General features: G+C 43.0%; 1 protein-coding gene across 1 annotated transcript in view; it reads right to left on the bottom strand.

Moving 5' to 3' along the window:
- Positions 1 to 8638: 8638 nt before the first annotated feature.
- cnksr3 (CNKSR family member 3) overlaps positions 8639 to 22567 on the bottom strand; it is a 47731-nt gene continuing 33802 nt past the window's right edge. Inside the window, 4 exon segments of the mRNA NM_001142190.1 lie at positions 8639 to 11906; positions 13103 to 13192; positions 20685 to 20884; positions 21688 to 21812. Coding sequence (NP_001135662.1) covers positions 11611 to 11906; positions 13103 to 13192; positions 20685 to 20884; positions 21688 to 21812 — 711 coding nt within the window. The 3' untranslated portion in view covers positions 8639 to 11610.

Here is a 22567-nt window from a genome sequence, read left to right on the forward strand (position 1 = left end):
GTTAAAACTTAAAAGGTGCGACGTTTCGCGCAAGTTTTAACGCTACGAAAAAATCGCGACTTTGCGCAACTTTCGTAAAGACGCCGAAAAACTTGCGTTTTTACGCAAAAATCGTAAAGACGCCGAAAAAAATCGCAAAATTACTGATCATTATGGAAAAAACGCAATCGGACGCATTCGGCCCGTTCGTGGGTTAGTAAATGTGCCCCTTGGTCTGGGTCTCGGTGCAGGAGCGAGGCATTGTTTATTCACCTGAATGTATATCCCGTTAGCAGTTGTTATGTTTAGTGCATGTTGTCTTGATTAATATGCCAAATTGCTATGTTTAAAATAAGCTATTTGGATTGCTGCCAAGATGGCACTTTGATCACCACAATGTTTGAAACTAAAACCACTGCAAATAACTTGAACTTACAGCCACTTCTATATTTTGCTCTTTCATATGAGAATGGTGTGATTGACTGCACAAGGGAGTAAGTATCACAAGGGAAAGTAGGCATATACTTTGTCTTCTGTCATCTGCAAAACTCACTTTCAGTATGTCAGAAATTGTTACAAAAAAATCATTGTAAGCATCTGACATCCCACTATTTTGATAATTCTAAGTGGATTTTCACTATATATTAAATATGTTAAGCAGTTAATTGTAGTTAAACACACTATTTCTTTGTGCCATTCTGTTCTCTGAATTTGACTCTTAAACCACATAGCATAAGTCTTTTCTCTTTCAGATCTGTTAACAAGCTGGTCTCTACTATATCGTTTTAGGAGTCAGAATTAGGAGTGCAGAGAACATAAACAGCCAGACATACACTGCTACACTTCTTCAGTGCCAACCCCACCACCCCCATTACCCGCTTCACGCTTATCTCTTCCAAGTCAGAGCAAGTCCTGTGGGGCTAGTGCAGAGAGCACTATTGCACTAAAAGTTCCACTCCTGCCACAAATTTCCATGCCATTGATGCCCAGCAGTAATAATTGGGCATTTAAACAGGAATATTTTTTTTTAAACTGAAATTTTCTTTGACTTTTTCCAACATTATAATACGGTAGAAAGAAGGTCTTTCGGTCCCAGTATATAGAAACATAAAAAAAATAATAAGCATAAACAACAAATATTGCAGTAGAGAACGGATTTGGGAAAAAAAGGGAAAAAAAGAAATGAATACAATAAAATAAAAGTCAGCGGCTGGGTTTTGCTGCTTTAAATTAAAATGGTAGACAAAAGGCTGGTTGCGGATAGGATATTTTATCCCTGGGTCTATACTGGAGGTCATTTTAAGCATGTAGGACTGAGAATAAAAAGGGGTCATTTTTATATACTAACCAAGGGAGCCAGATCTTGTTGTATGCTTCCATATTGTTTTGCAGCATATAGGTTAGTTTTTCATTGGTTGCTATGTTGACTATCTTTGCTTTTAGCATTGTGAGAGGGATGGTGGGTTTTTTCCCAGTTGCTCGTGATTATGAGTCTCGCTGCCATGAGTATATGTTGACAAAGTCTCTGGTTTGAGTTTGTGGATTTCTTAGGTTTTTTTACTTAAAAGTAAGGCAAAAGGATCTTTTTAGAATGTAACACAAGTTTGTATTTTGGATAGCATGTAGCATACCGTGTTCCAATAATTAGAAACTATATTACACGCCCACTATATATGAAGCATAGTGCCTTCCTCCTGGCATCCTCTGAAGCAGTGTGGGTCACATGAGGAGTATATTTTGCGTAGCCCAGCTGGGACCAAATAGGTCCTTCTTTCAGTGATGTTTCCATATTGGTCACACAGGTGCTTCCTCAGTTAGCCGTCAGGCTGCATTGTGACCATTGTTGTGATGTCAGCGTCTTACCCAAGTCTCTTTCCCATTTGAGCATATAGTTGAGTTTGAAGTTAGTTTCTGATGGTTGGTTGAGCATTTTGTAGGTTAGGCTTAGTGGCCCAGGGACTAGCGGATATATTCGACAGATTGACTCAAAGTTGGATGCTGTAAGTGGATTGCCACATTGGGTTAGGGAGTATAGGTTCGTAACTCCATTGCTCTGCCACCATGCAAATGACCTCCTGAAGTTTCCGGGTGGGAAATCTGGATTATTTATCAGTGGGTTCAGAGGAGATGGGGTGGATGCTAAGTGATGTTTCTTTTGTAGGAGTTGCCAGAGATGTAGCGCATCGAGCGTTATTGGCGGAGGATCTTTAAATGTCTTAAAAGGGATTGTAGGGAGCCAGAGTATTTGGTTAGTCATGTATGGATAAAGGAGATCGTCTTCAATCTGGACCCATAGTGTTGCTTTTGGGCCTGCGTGTGCAGGGACCCATTGGGCCAATCTGGCAACTTGGTGATATTTCCATAAGTTTGGCACTGCTAGACCTCCATTAGATTTGTGTAAATACATAATGCGTTTCGAGACTTGTGGATGTTTATTCTGCCAGATGAAGTTCATCATAGTTTGTTGTAATTTGTTAAGATCCAACCGTTGTATTGGTATGGGTAGGGTTCTGAATAGATATAATATCTTTAGTAGGAGTACCATTTTGGTCCAGTGAATTCTGCCAATCCAAGATATATGGTGCTTATCGCACTGTCTAAGTTTCTGTATTAAAGTTCTAATCGGGGGGGAAGTTATATTTATACATGGTGGATAGAGAAGCAGTGTCAGGATCAGCCAGGGTTCGAACACCACTTGGGGTGTTCCTGGCGGCATGCATTTGCCTCTGTAGCCACTGGAGGCATTTTGGGCTGTCTCTGTTTAATTCTTCTCTTGTCTGTCTTCTACCTTCTGGCTGCTCCCTTTCCTCCACCCATCTCATTAACCTCATGTGTTTCCCATCTCCTAATCTTCACCTTTTCAGCCTTTCCCTGACCATTGCCCCTTGCTTGGTCATTAATTGTTTCTTGTGACCCTGCCTCCGTGTTCCCTGTTCCTGTGACTATTCTTGTTCTTGCTGGTTCCAAGCTCCAGTTCCGTGTCCTGATCCTGCTTTCTGCCTTGTTCCTGTTCTCTGGTGCCCTTCCTAGTTCAGCCTTGATTTCCCGGTTTTGACCTTGGCCTGTCCTCGACTTCGCTTGACTGCCGCTTGCCCTGACCTTTTGCCTGTTTTGGATTCCGCCTCTGCCTGCCGTGTTATATATGCAGTGTGTATTTCCATTGTGTGCACTGTTACGTCACTAGTTATTAAAGTTCTTCATTATGATCATGGCCTCTGACACCAGTTCTGTGATCTATGGTTACACTCCGGGTTACCCAGTCTTCAGGCTCCCACCTTCCTGGTACTCCACGGCGTCTCCTCAGGGAGATCATGACAAGCAGTCAATTTAATACCTAGATACTGTAGATATTCAGTTCAAGCCTAAAATCCAAATTTAAGTTCTATAAGCTTTACCGTAGGTTTAGGTATGTTACAAGGCAGCATTTCAGATTTATCTGGGTTCATTTTAAGGCCTGATTTTTTTGCGAATAATTGTAGTGTCGTCATGAGGTTTGGTAGAGATGTGAGGGGTGTGTCAGGTGTACTAAAAGGTCGTCAGCAAATAGGGAGAGTTTATGCTCTTTGCCTTTGATTTCCAGCCCCTTTATATTTCTATTTTCTCTGATAGCTCTTGCAAGAGGCTCCATAGCTAAATTGAATAATTCTGGTGATTGCGGGCACCCGTCTAGTCCCCTTCTGAATGTTAATTGAAAAAGCAGGTTTAGTAGTGGGTAGGTTCAATTGTGCTTTTGATAGGTGATAGTATGCTTTATTTGTTTTAAGGAGGATGTGGCCGAGCCCTAGCTTTTCTATAATAGAGAATAGATATGTCCAGTCGACTGTATCGAAAGCTTATTCTATGTCTAACGCTAACAAGCATACAGGGAGATTTGATTTGTTGGTGTAAACTAATTAGATTGAGGGTCTTGCGGATGTTGTCAGGTGCCTGTTGAGTGGGGATGAATCCAATTTGGTCTTTGGATTATGGCTCCTAAAATTTTATTGTCGGGTTGCCATTATTGTAGCTAGTATTTTTATATCTACATTTAGTAGTGATATTGGCCTGTAATTTTTTGGGGATAAGGTGTCTCTGTTGAGTTCAGGGATATCTACTATCCGGGCCTCATTCATTTCGTTATCTGTTTGTACAGGTTGTGACGTTGTGGGATTAGTTTCTCCGAAATTTTTTTTATAAAAGAGAGACGAGTACCCATCTGGTCCTGGGGCTTTACCTGATTTTAAATGTTTAATCGTCTCTTCTTGTTCCTCATATGTTACCTCTTTATTCATTAGTTGTTTCATTTCTAGGGTAAGGGGTCCAGGAATATACTTTGTAAATATTGTTCTAGTTCTTTGGCTTTTTCTTTTGTGTCAGTAGAGTAGTTCCATGCAAAATGTTAACTGTAATTGTGCTAAGAAATGTCCAGATGTGAGTAATGAGAGTATGACTGTGAGGTGTGAGATAACGTCGATGGTAAAAAGTTTAGGGGTGACCCCTTGTGTAAAGGTTTCCCTAGAGCGGTAGTGTGAATGAGGTAATTCACATTAGGGAACAACTGAATGCAGAGAAGGAGTATCTGCAAGAATATTTAAGTAAAGTGTACCAATGTTGTGCCTGAGGTAAAGGGAGTAGGGGTGAACCCCAATGTAAGTGTGTCCCTAGCAGGTGTGACTGATGCAGTGAGAGTAAACTGCTCTGAGTCTGTTAAAACAGAACAAAATGTTACCAGTGTGGATGGTAATGATTGTGTAGCTTTGTTGCAAAAAGATGTTGCAACTGACGCAAGTGAGAGTCTGTATGTAGAACTGCTGAGCAGAGTGTGCTCAAGTTCTTCAGTGAACAAGGGGTTAAAACCATGTGCTGAGAGTAACTCTTTGTTGCCCGGCTGCAGCTCATCTCCTGAAGGTCTTAAAGGGGCTGAGTGTATTAATGAGCAATCTCAGTCAACTGATATAGCTAAACTGACTGAGCTAATTGAAAGGGAAAGGTGCACCTACTGTTATAGTACTAAGCATGTTACTGCTAACTGTCCTGTATATGCAGTAATGCAAAGATCACTAGGAGCATATAAGGAGTTCTGGGGAAGTAAGACACTTGAAAGTGAGTTCAGTGAGGAGTCAGATGAACTTTCTGAACTTATCAAAGGTCAAGCTGTGTGTGTGAACAGAGCTGATGGAAATATTGAAGTGAAAAATGGTAACATGGCAGTGAATGGTGGTAAGCCAGACAGTGTGTCTGAGGAGGTAAATGAGGAAAAGGTAAAACTATCTTCTGATTCTGTGTGTGAGGATGTGTTGGCCACAGAACTGGTCTCCAGTGAGCTGAATTGTGAGCGAGTGGAAACACAATGTGTCTTGAGTGAAAAATGTGCTAGTATGGTGCTACGTGAAGAGTTAAATCAAAGTGAAAATAACTCTCTCTTGTATGGCTGTGATGCAAACAGGGCATGCCTTAAAGGTGAGGTGAAACACAAGCTCTGCACCATGTATGACTTGTCTGAGAGTGTGTCCAAAGTGGAACCGGTAAATTGCACTTTTTGCTATTCCCCAGGTCATACGGCTGAGCACAAGAAGAAAGGGGTTAAAAAGGCACATAAAACAAATTGCTGGTGTAAATAAATACCTTTCAACCTGTTTATTGCAGAGTGCACATACAGACCAAACGTTTCAAGAGCTACATGCTCTCTTCATCAGTGGTCATACTGCTGACTCTTGTCCTTTTGAGCGGTCTACTACTGCAGTTGCCCAGCTGGTGGAGACATCTGAGTGGTACTTAAAAACTAAACAGTCATTGTGTGAGCAAGATGATGCAGGTGGAGGTTCCCAATCCACTGATAGCAAAATGAGTGAAAATGGAACTGAGTGTTCCGAGGTAATTTGCAGCCACATTGCCAATGAGGGTAAGCCAGATGGAATGACTGTGGTGGAAAGTGGAGTTACTTTGAAATGTCCTCCTAATCAGTGCTGTGAGGTTCTGGACACCCCAGACTCTGAGGAAGGCCTCAGGTCTTAAAGGCAAAGTAATGAGGTTTTCCAAATGCTGTGGAAGGGGATGTTCGGACAGAAAATGTGAGTCTGGCAGAAATTTGTTAATCCAAATGATGCAAAATGTGCACTAGATGTTAACCTTGATTGTGGGCCAGTCTGTAAAGTACAAAACAGTGTGAAAGAGGTAACAAATGCCTTCAGAAGACAAACTGTGTCTGGTGAGCAAGTGCTATTGTATGCTGCCCTAAAGGCTGAGGGACTAAAGTGCAGCCACTTCTGGGAAAGCGCAGGAATCCTACAAAAGACTGAGTGTAACCTGCATTTCCTTATATTGGTTTATTCTGCAGTGTGTATTTGGGATATCAGCTGTATGAACTTTTATTTGCATGTAAAACATGTATTTTCATGTAAAACCCAGCCACCTTAATAACAAAACCATATATGTAAACTATCAAATAATAAAGTAATGGTAAGGATTGGTCATCCTTTTGAGAGCACTGTGCCATCGTGATCACCCTCTTTCTGGAGGGGTGCATAGCAGGAGTGCTCGTGTGGGGCAGCGAAGTCCCTTTCCTGCACCTTGGCATTTTTTTAATTGAGGGAGTGTTGCCCAGCGAGTGCGATTTTTAGTTTTGCGCTCGTTATAATGGAGCATTAGAGGTAGTCTAGATTGGTATTTATACCTTTTCGTTGGTGTATAGTGAGGTAGTTACTCAAACCTGGGTGTAGTAAGGTGAGAATTATATTTCTGTCTCAATCTGCATCTGTATCAAATCTTTGACATGGTGTTCTCTGGTCCTTGGGGAGAGAGGAGGTTGGCGGTCTCTTTAGCTGCATGTTGGTTGTAACTGTTGTCCAATCGGGGTTAGGCCGAGGGGAGGTGGATGGTGAGTATCTCTCGAAGGAGAAGTATTGGAGGTGTCCAAGAGTGCCAACCCTACTTCTGGTGTGGTGACAGAGCATTGCTGTCCTTCCCAAGTGAATATCAAGGAGAAGGAGAAGCCCCATCTGTATTTCATCAGTAGGGTTGTGACCGGTTTCATCAACCTTCTTTTTTGCAGTGTTGTTAGGGCGATGTCGGCATATAGCTGCATTTGGTGTAGCAGTGTATCTTTGTTAACCAACCCCGCAGCCTGTAGTGTATAATCTCTGACTTCTACATGATGTAGCTTTAGCACAATGTCTCTTGGGACGTTAGGGTTTCGGGGGCGTCCCAGGGCTCTGTGGATTCTTTCAATGTGGAGGTGTTCCTCTGGGAGGTCAGGCAGATAAGGAGGTAGAAACAATAGGATTTCTACCTCCTTCTGCCGATTCAGCGCTGAAGGCAGATTTTGGTCAGGCTCCTTCTATGGCGCCCGATCAAAATCTTTTAACTGGCCCGATCGGCGAGTCCACCAATATCAACAGGTTCCTGTGATATCGGTCGACTCGCCGACTTGCCATACACGCACCGAATGTCGTACGATATTATCGGTGCGTGTATGGCCAGCTTAAGTGAACTTCTCTCCTTTTCATCTCCTTTCAGGTGTGATTTTTATATTGCCCACACCTGTTACTTGCCCCAGGTGAGTTTAAAGGAGCATCACATGTTTGAAACAATCTTATTTATCCACAATTTTGAAAGGGTGCCAATAATTTTGTCCAGTCCATTTTTGGAGTTTTGTGTGACATTATGTACAATTTGCTTTTTTCCTCCCTTTTTTGTTCAGTTCCAATACACACAAAAAGGATAAACATGTGTATAGCAAAACATGTTTTACTGCAATACTTTTCTGTGAGAAATACTTGATTTTCTGAAAAAATTTCTGGGGTGCCAACAATTTTGGCCATGACTGTATAACTTCTTTTGGCCTGGTCACTGAATGAGCAGATGTTTATCTGATGTGGCCACTTGTATGGTTAGCTTCTGTAGTCAGTCCAGCCAGTGGGTCATACAGTGTGGATACTTAACCTGCCTTGATCAATATGAGAGTAAGCAGATCTTCTAGGTGATACCATATTAAATATTTTCTTTAGGATGTGGTTTGTTTCAAGAATAACTAAATTTTTCTGGTTTTGATTTTAATGTATTGAGGACTGTAGGTCAAAATTACAGGATACAAAGGCTTGAGGGCTAGTCCCTCCCACCTGCTCTAATTGGCTCCTTTTCCTTTAAATACTGTGTTTGTTCTGTGTAAAGTAGCCTATTTTAAGTGTCTCTTGGTGACCCAAAACCCTGTTTTCTCTTTTATATTCAAAATGTAAAATAAATCTGAATTTCTTTTAATCTTTACTAAATGGCTCATGGTTTCAACTAACTACCGGTGCGGATCGGTGCCTGCCTGACTGCTTTGAGACCACTACTGCCATAAGGCAAAGGGAGAACCAGCAGAAAAAAGTCGCCTCTGGTAACTTTCAGAGCCAAATTTTCTCTTTTTTTAAATGGAATTTTGACTCTTCTAGTGCAGAGCACTAGAGCCATGGCCACCGTTGACCTGCTCAGATGCTGAGTTAATCATAGAGGGGGTAAAGGGGGACAGGAGGAGCCCCAGAAACAGTGCTGTCTAGGACAAGCTTCCAGTACTAGTGTGTTTTAAGCAATCACACCAACTGTACCAGTGCAGAGCAACATTACATAATATTTGAATTACTTTAAAAAACTTTCCTTTTTGGTGCTACTGTTCCTTTAAATGGATGAAAAACACAAGCAATATAATCAACATATAAACCTTTATTTACTGGAAGAGAGAGCAATGACATGGAATGTATTCATTGAATATACATTTTTCCAATCAGTAGTGAATTTGCAATACTTTGTGCCAAAGCAGAAACTCTCTGTAGTGCTTCTCTAGCCAGTTTATTGTGAACACTCTGCAATGACCGCAATGGCTGCTGATTCACCGTAAAGGCACAAATGGTATTTAGTCAACATTTTCTATTCTCAGTAAAAATTCTGAGCATTTAGATGTTGTTCTCTTAGAGATCTACTCTGCAGTTCAGAATATGAAATACAATAAGTTACACAGTAAATATATTGAACTGAATTGCTGCTGATGTGTTGCAAAGATCTATTTTAATAGTTCAAAAACACAAGATAAGATATGTTAAAAAGCAGTGAAAAAGACAAAAAAACTAGAATATACCATTACTATATGTGAGGTTTTTGTTCAGTTTATCAATACTCTACACAAACCCTCAGTCAGTTCTCTATCAAAGTTCAATGTGGCCAATCACAAATTGTTTGCTTTTTCTGATTCAGTTACCCTAATTCTCCAGTAAAACTGGAAAGGCTGGAAAGACAACCAATATTCGCAGCAAGACCTATCTGTGACACTTTCTCTATTTGTAACAGAAGTGTGGAAACATTCTCCTCACCAGGATATTTATAACATATTCCAGGGACTGCTTTCTTAGCCATATTAAATCTTAGGCCATCAGCCAACTGAAAGCTCTAAATTCCAGATTCTTGGTTAAAACAGGAATACAGTTTTAAGTGAACACAAAGTCAGCTGTGGTTCAGTGACATATCGAGATACAAGGCATGAGTGAAGAAGTATCTATTGAACTCTGAACCCCTTGTGTAGAATACCTGCTGAAGATTTCTATGTTTACTACCTTCTTAAGTACTCTATTTTTGTGGAACATTTCTAAATCACCAGTAAAACCTTGTTGCCAGCAATAAACCGCCAACATTCTTAGAAGGTAATGGCCTTCCAAATCATCAGGCATAGCATTGCATGGAATAAATACTTACATTTGTTGATATTCTGTACAGAGATACTGTAAAATATGCTGAGAGAGAACAAACCAGCACAAACATTTTAAAGCTAAGTGCCATTTAGTGCTGGCAAGCAGGCATTGTAAGCTACTTATAAGGATTTCCGTTTTTGCACTACAACAGATATATCTGACAACATAATGCAGATGTCATGTATTCTTAAGTGTCACATAAATAAAACATAATTGAAATAAATAAAGTCACACTCAAAAATCTACCATAAATAAATATTAGTAATTCCATTACCAATAGATGACAATTTTCCCAGGGGCAGTTCAGAGGGAGAAAGTGGTTGCAATTGTCATCCATCATTTCTCTATGCAGGCAGCAGACAGAGGTTATGAAATGTACTTTGGATATATCTATATTACTGCATTGCTAAAAAAAAAAAAAACATTGAAACTCAAAAACTCATTCACTTACAAATGTGAAAAAACAACTAGAAAGCAGTAAAATCTTGAAAACTTAAATTGAAAAATAGCTTAAAATTTGAGAATACAACTCAATTGATGTCTACATGAACCCTTGCCAGATTTTGGTGCAAAATTTAGGTTTAGGTTATTTAGGTTTTAAGGGTTTTTTTTAATTTTTTTTTTGAGGTTTTGAAACTCAAATTTGCAATTTTTGCCACTAAGTTTTTTTTCAATTGCAGTATAAATGCAAATTGAAAGGCTGCCCCTTAGCGTGAAGTATGTGTTTGTTTAAGTACAAGGGAAACATGTATTTACCTTTCATCTGTAATAATAAAACATTACCTTGTACTTGATCCAAACTAAACTAAGCTACATGAATCCATGTCAACAGCAAAACAATCCTATTGGGTTTATTTAATGTAATGGATATTATCCAGACTATGAGAAACGGTTGTTCCTGCTGCTGCTTTATTTAGTCTTAATCGCCCATACACTGCCAGATCTGCTCCTTTGGCTAAGATGTCACATAAGTAAACATGGACCCAATCTAGCGATCATATACTGGGGCCTGTTAGGACTGCACGAATGTGCAGATGTGATCCTTGCCGGAGGTAATTTTCAAACTTGTCCGATTGTTGGCCTATTTTTAGTAAGCTACATACACAGGCCAATAAGCTGCAGGCGTGGTCTGAAAGAGTTGCAAGAGAAAGCCACTGGTGACATTCACTGCCTGTAAACATCATCTGAATCTGTTTCTGTACTGCCCATTGAACTAAATCTTCTCAACACACAGGGCTCAATTACTAGCATTAGCCAAATTTGACCCAGTGCAATAACCCATAGCAGCCAATCAGTCATCAGCTATAATCAGTATACTGCACTACAAGCAAACTAAACATAATGGTTGTGATTGGTTACTGCAGTGGGACTAATTTGGCTAATGTTAGCAAAACACATACATCAAGAAGAAAGCCTGTCTCTGCAAGAAGCTACAGTATACAACCGCATTTGAATATTTCAATGAGAATTACAACAGGAAAGTAAAACATCAATCCTTTTCCCAATATACCTGTACTGTGTTTATATAACAAGGAAGTGAACTGTAACAATTTTTTTTCTATTTATTTGCATGAGTTCCTTGGTGTTTGCCGGATGCATCTGGTCAGAACATTCCATAAGTTATTTTCTGTAATACTGAGTGCGTTTGCTTCTTGTGGTTTTATTTGACAGAGAAATATGTATGCACGCGTTGGCGGACAGAGTATTCAATATCTGATATGCATATTCAGTCCCACTGGCTAGAATTCAGAGAAAATAAACAAAGTTTTTGATTTGAACATGGCTTGCTCAACTTGTAGTGTGTGCAAGTGTTGTCCAAGAGGTGCCAAATGAAGAAAACCGTATGTAGCATGTCTCCACATAGATGAGTTTTGCACCTAATACTGTAATTTAGGGTATAAAGGCACTAAGTGGTGTAACAATCTGAACACATTTAGCGAGGCAAGAGTTTCAGTTTTGTAAACCAGCTGACCAGAAATGATGGCTCTGTGGAAGAATTCTTTGAAGATGAAGAGGCATTGTGCTTTTTTTCAACATCTTCCTGGTAAGGCATTGTGGAACTATTGTGCAGGTCCATGTTTAAAAGACTTGGACTAGCTCGTACATAGTCTGCTCCTCTTACCAGCCTTCTGCTGGCCGGCTTTGTTAAGTTACTGCAAGAATAAATATTTTCTTCAGTGATAGGTGTTATTTGTTCATTACTGAAATACCTGGAAAGAACCCCTTCACCTTTAAAAGAAAAAAAAATAATGTTTAAAACATTTTAATGTTTGCAACACATTATTCATTAATAGAAATATCTTATATAGGCTATTATAGTACACAAACATTTTCTATTGCCAAAGACCGGGATCCCCAACCTTTTTTTACTCGTAAGCCACACTCAGATGTAAAAAGTGTTGGGGAGACGCACAAACTCGAAAAACGTTATTTAGGGGTGTCAAATAAGGACTATGATTGGCTGTGATTTGGTAGCCCCATGTAGACTGCTAGCTTGCATTAGGCTCTGCTTGTGGTAAAACAGTGTCTCTGTGCTTCCAAAATTTGTCTCCAAGCCAGAAATTTAAAGTATAACGGTATGCAGCTGCACTACTCTGCTCTTTTAGCTTGGGGTTGGCGATAGGACAGTATTAAAAGTTAGAAACTATGTGATAAGGGAGAGGTGAGGAGGGTCAAGGCAGTGCTACTTAAGGGGGCTTTTATAGCCTGGGGGGTATAGTTCTCCTTTAAAAATGGGCACCTACTTTGAGGCCAGTGGAAGAAACATCAAGGGAGGTGGAGAGCAACATGTTGCTCAAAAGCAACTGGTTGGGGATCACTTGCCAATGCCAATTATGTTTTTAAACAATATTTCCTCAGGCTTTCCATACTTCGTTCCATTTCAAAACATGGGGCCCATATTTTGGATCTTATGTTCTTTAACCTTCATATTTTTAATGTCACAACCATTGGTACAACCGTTGTAGGTAATTAAGTATGGGCACAACAAAAATCAGACTTAAAACAGAAAGTCATGCAATTTAGCAAATCCTTGGATTTCAAATAGGCCCAAAAAAGCTTTAAAGCTCTGGGATCACTTTCCTGCTGAAAAATGAATCCCCCCACACAGTTTTTAAAGAGACAGAGAAATTGTATGTCTCTGCACAAAACTTCTGCTTATTTTTGATGTTTAACATCTTTACATAAGCCTTCAGATTGCAATAGCTAATTATACATTTTAATTCTTCTGTAAAGAAGACTTCCAGTTTTCAACAGTGAAATGTGTGTCAGTAAACACTAGTGTGCTTTTGTCAATATTTGGTGTAAAATTATTCCCCACTTTTGGTGAAAAACATGAAACTACAAACAAAGACAAACCAGATATGGTCTAAAAATGTCAGAACTGCATGGAAAATTGTTGTACATGGATAAGTGAGGTATTTTACCTTTCTTTCCTGCCAGTCTGTGTCTGGAGTATGTTTCAGGTGGTACCATCCAGCTCGGTTCAGCAGGCATTGACAAGGGACGTGGTTTACCTGTAACATAGGCAACAAGTAAAAAATGAAAAACCAGATCCAGTCTTTCTAATAAATAAATTAAAAAAGGCAAACCAGGAAGCATCAATACTATAAACACAAAGTTAGACAAACCCATCATCAAGGAGTACAGGATGAATGCTCACTCAATCCTTAAAAAATATTAAGCAACTAAACAGGTTGTGGTAAACGAATCTCATAAATGTCTATTAGGAAATTAATAGTAATAGAGTATTTATTCCCTAAACAAGTTTCCTGACCTAGGTGAGTGCAAAGAGGTTAAGGGTCATTTATGATTGCACAGTTGCAGTCACAAAAATGCTCCCACAGTTGTGCAAAAAGGAGATTTTGTGATACTCACCGTTAAATCCTTTTCTCTCAGGAAGTCTGTGGGACACAGGGACCATGGGGTATAGTAGGTACCAGCAGGAGGCAGGACACTAGAATAGGAAGAAGAGGCCTAACCCCTCCTCCCTGCTGCTATACCCCCTTGCACTTCCTGCCTTCACCAGTTTTGTCAACAAGAACCAACAAGGTAACGATTAACTAGTAACTATATACATGTAGGCAGAGAGAAGTTCAGATGTTTTCCGCTTCCAGGGGGGGAAGCCCTGTGTCCCACAGACTTCCTGAGAGAAAAGGATTTAACGGTGAGTATCACAAAATCTCCTTTTCTCTAGCAGTCGTCTGTGGGACACAGGGACCATGGGGACATACCAAAGCTGTCCCAGTAATTCAGGGTGGGAGAAGCGGTCTGATATGCTAAGTATTAATTGACTGCCGCTTGTAGAACTTTTCTACCAAAGTGCGCGTCTGATGCTGCGAATACCTCAAATTGGTAGAATTTTGTGAATGAATGGATGGAGGACCAAGTAGCGGCCCTGCAAACCTGTTCAGCTGAGGCTCTGTTCCTGAAGGCCCAGGAGGTGCCTATGCCCCTGGTGGAGTGCGCCGTGATTTGTGTGGGGGGGGGGATCTCCCACAGGCGATGTAGGCTCTTCGTATGGTTTCCCGTATCCAGCGAGATATGGTGGTCTTAGATGCCTGGTGACCTTTTCGTTGTCCTGAATGAAGGATAAACAGAGAGGTCGTCGCTCGTATGTCCTGGGTACAGTGCAAGTAGAATTTGAGGGCCCTCACCGGGTCCAGGGAGTGTAAGGCCACCTCTTTGGGAGAGGCTGGATGAGGACAGAACGAGGGAATGGTGATGTCCTGATTTATGTGGAAGGACGAAACAACCTTGGGAACAAAGGATGGGAGGGTTCGTAGAACTGCTCGATCCGCGTGGAATATGAGAAATGCTGATTGGAGAGAGCGCTAATTTCCGACACTCTGCGAGCTGAAGCGATGGCCAGAAGGAAAACCGTCTTCCAGGTCAACCAGGCTAGTGGAATGGTGGCTAGTGGCTCGAATGGAGAAACTTGCAGTGCTGATAGTACTAGGTTGAGATCCCATGGCGGCGTCGGTTCTCGGAAGGGGGGACAAATGTGTGATACCCCTTGGATGAATGTGGCAACGTCGGGAAGGATGGCTAACCGTTGTTGGAAAAGGACGGAGAGAGCAGAGATTTGAGATTTTAAGGAACTCAGTGAGAGGCCCTTGTCCAGGCCTGACTGCAGAAAGGATAGTAGTCAGGGGACCGATAGGTCCTGGAAGGAATTTCCTGTCTGATTGCACCAGTCACTGTACGTTTTCCATACACGATGGTAGGTCTTGGATGAAACGGGCTTTCTGGCCGCCATCAGGGTGCGTATGACATCTTGGGAAAACCCTTTTCGGGCAAGGACTAACGACTCAATCGCCACGCCGTCAAATTCAGGAAGGTTGGATCAGGGTGTAGGATTGGCCCTTGGGTGAGAAGATCGGGAGTGAGAGGTAGAGGCCACGGATCTGCTCTGCTGAGGGCCACCAGCTCGGTGAACCAGGCTCTTCGGGGCCAATGTGGAGCTATCAGTATGACTGTGCATCTTTCGGATCTGATCTTTCGGAGGACTCTTGGAAGCAGAGGGAGAGGTGGGAAGACGTAGGCCAGGTCGAAGTCCCACGTGGCCGTCAGGGCATCCGCTGCTAATGCTAGGGGGTCTCGACATCTGGACATGAAGTGTGTCACCTTCCGGTTCTGACGAGAGGCCATGAGGTCTACTTCGGGGAGACCCCATCGGTCCATGATGTCTAGGAAGATCTTGGGATTCAGGGCCCATTCCCCTGGATCGATTCTTTGACGGCTGAGATAGTCCGCCTGCCAGTTCTCGAGTCCCGGAATGTAGATTGCCGTTAGCCGGACGTCCCTTGCTTCTGCCCATGTTAGGATGCGACTGACCTCTTTGAGGGCTTGTCGACTTCTTGTGCCCCCCTGGTGGTTCAGGTATGCAACCGTGGTTGCGTTGTCCGATTGGATCTTGATGTCGCGCCCTGTGAGTCGGTTCTGCCAATGGTATAGGGCTAGACGTACCGCTCTGATTTCCAAAATATTGATTGGAAGTTGAGCTTCTGCTGCTTTCCAGGTTCCCTGAGCTGAGAGCTGTCCCAGTACTGCGCCCCAGCCCTGGAGGCTGGCGTCCGTGGTTAGAATAATCCACTGTGGTTCCTGTAGGGAGCGTCCCTTCTCCAGGTGAGTCGGGTTGAGCCACCAAGACAGGGCCACTCTTGTTCTGGGTAACAGTTTGATTGGCTGGGAGAGGGAGCTGCGGTTCCATTGATCCAGAATGTTCCACTGTAGAGTCCTTAGGTGGAACTGGGAGAAGGGAACTGCTTCTATAGAGGACACCAGAGACCCCAGCACTTGCATGGCAAACCGAATGGAGGGCTGAGGGGTATGGATGAGCTGGCGAACTAGGCTCTGGATTCTGCCAATCTTTTCCGGCGGGAGGTAGACCCTCTGCCGTGCTGTGTCGAAGAGCATGCCTAGGAAGGGCATGCGTTGAGCTGGCGTTAGCCGGGATTTTGTTATATTGATCTTCCATCCCAGGGTGGTCATGGTGTCCATGACCAGGGAGAGCTGGGATGTGGCTGCTGGACGAGAGGGAGCTTTGAGTAGTAAATCGTCCAGGTAGGGAGTGATGGTGACTCCCTTGGATCTCAGCGAGGCTGCGGCAGCCGACATGATTTTGGTGAAAATCCGGGGGGCCGAGGTGAGGCCGAAGGGAAGGGCGGTGAACTGGAAGTGTTTGTTTTTGACCGCAAAGCGCAAAAACTTCCAATGGGGAGGGAAAATGGGCACATGCAGGTAAGCATCTTTGATGTCCAGGGCCACCAGGAATTCGTTGGGGTTCATGGCTGCGATCACTGACCGTAAGGATTCCATCTTGAATCGTGAGGCACGAATGAAGGCGTTTAGATGCTTTAGGTCCAGGACGGGTCGAAAGGATCCGTCCTTTTTTGGGACAATGAATAGGTTGGAATAGAAGCCTTGAAACTTGTCGCCGGGTGGGACCGGAACAATAACTTTTTCCTCCAACAGGTCCTGGATGATAGAAAGGAAGGCGTCTTGCTTGTGTGGATCTGGAGAAAGTCGAGACATGAAGAAACGATTCGGTGGTCTGGACACGAATTCGAGACGATAACCTGAGGTGATTATGTCGTGTACCCACGTGTCTGTGGTGAGGCGAAGCCACTCGTCCCGGAAAAGGCGAAGCCTGCCTCCGACCGGTGTGTGATCTTCTGGTGGAACGTAGTCATGCTGTGGAGGACTTATCGGAGGGTTTGGCTTGAGGCTTCTTGTTTTGCCATGAGTACTTGGGACGGCCTTGGAATCTAGGCTTGCTCGAATTCTGGGATTGGTAGTCCCTAGAGGGTGGTGCCTTGGATGGCCTTGTACGAAAGAAGCGTCCTCGACGAAAGGAGGTACGGTTCCTTGGTTGCGGAAGTAGGGTGCTCTTTCCCCCAGTAGCCTGACTGATAATTTTGTCCAGATCTGGGCCAAACAGGAGTTTACCCTTGAATGGAATGGTGGTAAGCGATTTCTTGGACGAGAGGTCGGCAGACCACAGTTTGAGCCACAGGGAACGGCGCGCCGCCACCGATAGTGCCGATGTTCGACTGATGGCTTGGACCGCATCAAGGGATGCTTCGCAGAGGTATTCGTTGGCATCCTTGATTTGGGATGCCAGGGTTGCCAGTTCTTGTCTAGGGGCGCCGGAGTTTATGCCGTCGATTAACGAGGTAGATCAGGATTGGATGGCCCTTGCTACCCACGCCGAGGCTATGACGGGTCTCAGGCTTTCCCCGGACGCCGTGTATGCGGCTCTAAGGAACCCTTCCGTCTTTTTGTCCATGGAGTCTTTGAAGGAGGAGGAGTCTGGGACCGGAAGGGCAGTGTTCTTGGAGAGGCGTGAGACAGGTGCATCCACAGAAGGTGGAGTGGACCACTTGTGAAGAGATTCCTGAGGAAATGGATATGAGCGCTGAAACCGCCTATTGGCTTGGAAACGCTTCTCTGGGTGATCCCACTCTGACTGGATGATACTATCCAACTGTTCGTGAGTGGGAAACGTGGATAGGAGCTTCTTCTGGCGCTTGAATAGGGATTGCGCCGAACTCTGAGCCTCTGGCGCCTTGAGGTCAAGGCAGGATATGACTGCCGCAATGAGGGAATCTACCGCTTCCGATGGGGTTTTAGACGTTTCCTCAGTTTCGGCAAGGTCATCTTCGTCTGAAATTTCCCCTTCGCTTAGGGATTGTTCATCCCAATTGGCCGAGGGCTGAGGTGAATCAGAGTCGCTGTATTCGTCAGTGTGCGGCGGCACGTGACGTTTAAGGGATTTGGTTCGGGGATCTGGTTCCTCCCGATCCAACTTGTCCAACAGTTTGTCCAGGCATGCTGCCAATTTGGGAATGCCTGTAGAAAGAGAGACAGCCCATGGTGGAGGTTCCTGATTGGAGACCGTTGCCTGTGGCTGTATCGCGTGTGTTTCCGCGGAAGGAGGCCCGTCCCTTGGTTCCTCGGTCTGGACCGGAGGCGTAGGTTCCTGGGCCTGGGAAGTAGTCTCAGCTGGAATCTTGGAACAGGAGGAGCATAGGGGGTCCTTCCTGCCTGACGGGAGGCGTTTGCAGCACCTGGCGCAAGCAAGGTATTTTACTTTGGATGCGCTAGAGGCCCCCCTGGAAAAGGGACCGTCTGAATTGCCCTCTGCCATGATTAGGAGCGATAGAACGGAGAAAACAAGGCAGGAAAAACAAACAAGCAGAAAGCAGTGCCAATACCGTGCCAATACAATATCAGTATAGTGGCAGTATGGTGCAGAGTGTAAGTAGGCCAAAACACGGAGTTAGTACAGTGTCAGTACAGAAACAACCGTATCAGTGTAGTGCCAGAGCAGTGCTAGTACAGGTCAGTTTAGTACAGAGCAGGTATGTTGCCAGTGTAATGCATCAATGAAAAAAATAAAAACTTTTTTTTTTTTTTATATAATGCCTTTAACAGAAAAACAAGGGGGGGGAATCCCCCTTGTGGCCTGCGTGCCTGTCCACCCCACCCGGTAAGCCTAGTCTCCCATATGCCAGTGCCTATCTCCTGGAGGAACAAAAAGGGGTACCGGTCCCTGTGAGCCCGTGCTGCCTGGGGAGCCTGAATCAGGAAGAGAAGGAGCCAGCAATCAGGATGGAGAGCAGTGACCAGGATGGAGAACGGTGAGCCGAGTGATCCGGTGCTGCCTGTAAAGCGCGCGAAAGGAAGGCGCGAAGAAGAGACTTCGGCAGGGGCGCGTGACGTCATCCGGCTGTGCAGAAGGTGGAACGCAACGGTGGAACGCAAATGGTGGAACGCAGGCGGTTCGGAAGGCCCAGGGGAGCCGGAGAGGTAGCGGAGGCTATAGAAAATAACGGTGGCAGGCTGGCAGAGTTAGGAAAAGGGCTGACAGTAGGCTGGGAGGCACAGATAGTACTGGGAGCAGACCAAGCCGGGGGATGGAGTAAGGCAGGCAAGCATATCAGCGCTGTTAGCTATGCAGGCTTACTGGCACTAGGGGAGCTGGGCAGCTTCTGCACTCTGTAGTCAGAGGCAGGGAATCTGCAAGGCCGGTAGCAAGAGCTTACGTGAAGGGGGCCCCAGCTTCCTGTTTTTCCTACGTAGGGGGAAGCCTGGATAGAGGGGCTCCTGTTGGAGACCTCTAGGACAACCCCTGTTGCCAGATTGGATCTGGCCGATGAAATAAGGACTGTGAGTAGTAGATGATCCTGTCTCCTTGTGGGACACTAGAAAAAAACTGGTGAAGGCAGGAAGTGCAAGGGGGTATAGCAGCAGGGAGGAGGGGTTAGGCCTCTTCTTCCTATTCTAGTGTCCTGCCTCCTGCTGGTACCTACTATACCCCATGGTCCCTGTGTCCCACAGACGACTGATAGAGAAATTATTATTTATATATATGTATGTGTAACTTTACATGCCTTATAGACTGTGTTTAGTTGACCACATAATGAACTTTTTGATGAAAACATTACATTTTGGAGTCCTCCAACTACAGCTATGCTGGGGGTGGGTCTTGGGGTTTATCTTGAGTATCACATTCTACTTTGTACACACTTAAAAAAGGGCTCAAAGTGCAACATGTTGTGCTGTAGTTGGCAGTCAAAGTTTTAAGCTCCGTTTTGGTGCTTTTCATCTAAGATCATAGGAAAAATGCTGCACTGGAGGTACAAAACATGTCAATGGAGTTCAAAACTGTACTTTGCTCCCTGCAGTCCCTCCCAGGACTGGTTTCTTTATCATAAGGTTTTGGCCCTTTTTGCTACTTGTCAAACACAGCTCAGATGTTTCATTTATCTTTAAAAATATTTGCTCCCAGCTGGGAATCAGTTGTCCTTTCTCTATGGCAGTGAGATTCAATTATGTGACTGTCCCGCTGATACTGCATCTACAATGTTATGAATTGCAGTGCAATAAAATATATAATATGAACCAAACAGCTCTCAAAAATAAATGCGGAGAGTTTTGGTTTATAATTTTTTTTAGCAGTTTCTTTCTGAAAATACAGACCATTACCATGACTATTTGTTAAAGGATTTTGTGCGTGGGTTAGAAAAGGGAGGAGCTATTTACATATTCTTTGTTGTTATGTTATGAAAGACACTAAACAGTCCCTTGTTTAATAGGCCGTGGCAAATAATGAGATTCCCAGAATGTTGTCGCTCGCTTCCACTTTTCCAAGCGATATTCACCTCACACATGAATGGACAGGCAGGGTGCAGGCATTCACTCTTAATGGAGCGACAATTCAGAGCATTTCCTGAAGCACCAAACTACAGAGAAGCTTTATTATTTCCTTCAGGTTTTGTAGATTCCTTATAAGAAAATTATAACTAATATATAGCCCCTCATACTCCTCCAGTGTCTATACTGTGACTCATATACAAATTCAGATAATTTTACCAGGAATGTGTTCATAGGAATACATAAAGGCCCAATCAGTGTACAATTATGCATACATTATCTAGAACACTTGGGACCTGGGATAACATATATTACTATAATCTGACATGCCATGTGGTTAGAACGCACCATATGAAGGTGTTTTGTCTCTGAGTTTTGCAGGCTGCACCTTCACTTCTAATGGAGAAGAGAAAAGCTGGTCAGAGTTGGCAATAGTAAACCATCTTCTGCGGCTTTCATGGTCCAAAAAAGAGTTTGGGGACTCAGAACCTTCTGACCCAGGAATAGGATATACACATCTGTTACTTCCACTGCTGCCAACCTCAGTACTTTAAAGAAAAAAGAAAGAAACAAACCCTTCAACATATAAAGAAAATATAAGATTAAACGGAAGAAATGTTTTTAATTCTGTATAGCTCCTTAGGGTAATGTCAAATGCAGCGATTTCAGGTCCTTTGAATGTCATGTTTTTTAAATAGCCCAAAAATATGGTGCCAAAAACCCAAAGCCTACTCTGACTTCCATGTAAATTGACATTCATAAAAAAGACAGTTTACATCACCTAACAAACACTGGTATATAAGCTTGCAGGTGATTTACATGCAAGTCAGAGGGGGTGGTTTAAGAAACTGTGTGCCCCGTGCTTTGAGCATTTTATAAACACAGCAATCAGAGCTAAAACTGTCGTGACATAAATACTGGTATTACATAGCTGAACTTTTTCATCACTATCACAGTCATTTTGGGTAATGAATTTTCCTTTTTTTCTTAACAAAAGTAAAGTGTTACAATACAATAGTGTACAATAGAGATTCAGGTTTCATATATTTATGCTTCACTTTACACTGCCTCAATTAAGTCTCCTCATTTCTTTCATTATCATTGGTATCTCATCCACTGGCATTTTAATCAGCAGTGCATTGAATATAAAGGTCCCATTCAAATAAAAGGTTATTGATATGGTCCCAGTCCCATGCATATGTAGCATTAAAAAAAAATGAATGCATTGCAGATTATACGGCAGGTGCACATGTCTATGCACCCATTAATAATTGCTATAGTTACTTTGGCGGTGAAAATCTAAAATGATTAAATATTTAAATTGTTATTTTGTTTAAAAATAATTACATACCGTGGAAAATACGGAACACTTGGTGGTGGTGGTATGTAAAGATCAAGAATTGCCGGCTTTTCTTTTTTTAGAGAAGAATTTGAAGTGCTTTCTGGAGACTGCATAGCTGTTGGTGAGTGACTTGTCTAAAAAGAATTGTCTTTATTAGTAAAATGCATAAACTAGAGCAGTGATCCCCAACCAGTGGCTCAGAAGCAACATTTTGCTCACCAACCCCTTAAATGTTGCTCCAAGTGGCTTTAGTTATTTTTGAAACGTAAAGGTTTTGGTTACAAAAAACCAGGTGCACTGCCAAACATATTCCAGGAAAACAATATATATAAAAACACACCAGCATCAACAGGCACAGAATATTTTAAAGGAAACCAGTGTTCCTGGAGAGCCTCCCCGAATTGCACCTGCTTGCTCCCCCAACTCACACCACCTGGCTTCAAACGCACATGGTTAGCTTTTGCAATCATATATTAGAGAAGACTAAGGGGGGGGGAGGCTTTCCAAGAACACTTACTTTTATTCACCTTTAAAATACATAGTAAAAGTACAAAAATAGACAGTTAACAATGCTGTGATATTTTTTTTAAATTACCTGATATTCCTTTCAATAACTAATTTCTAAACCTGAACTAGTGTACCAGGCAGTCCAGTTTAGTGCCTACCTGCTTTGCTCCTAGATGAAGACTGTATTCTGAAAGCTTTGGTACATAAGCACAAGGCAATGTTCCCTGAAGATATAACACCTTTAAATAAGGTCATGCTGGCTTGTAGGTGCAACGTATTAAAGTCAAATATTAAGGGGGTTGTCCATCTTTTGCAATGTCTGACCAGACTGGTAACACTTTGCAAAAGGAGAACATAAGGCAATGTAATGCTTCAAAAAACA

Source organism: Xenopus tropicalis, chromosome 5 (assembly GCF_000004195.4).
Source record: "Xenopus tropicalis strain Nigerian chromosome 5, UCB_Xtro_10.0, whole genome shotgun sequence".
Classification (NCBI taxonomy): Eukaryota; Metazoa; Chordata; class Amphibia; order Anura; family Pipidae; genus Xenopus; species Xenopus tropicalis.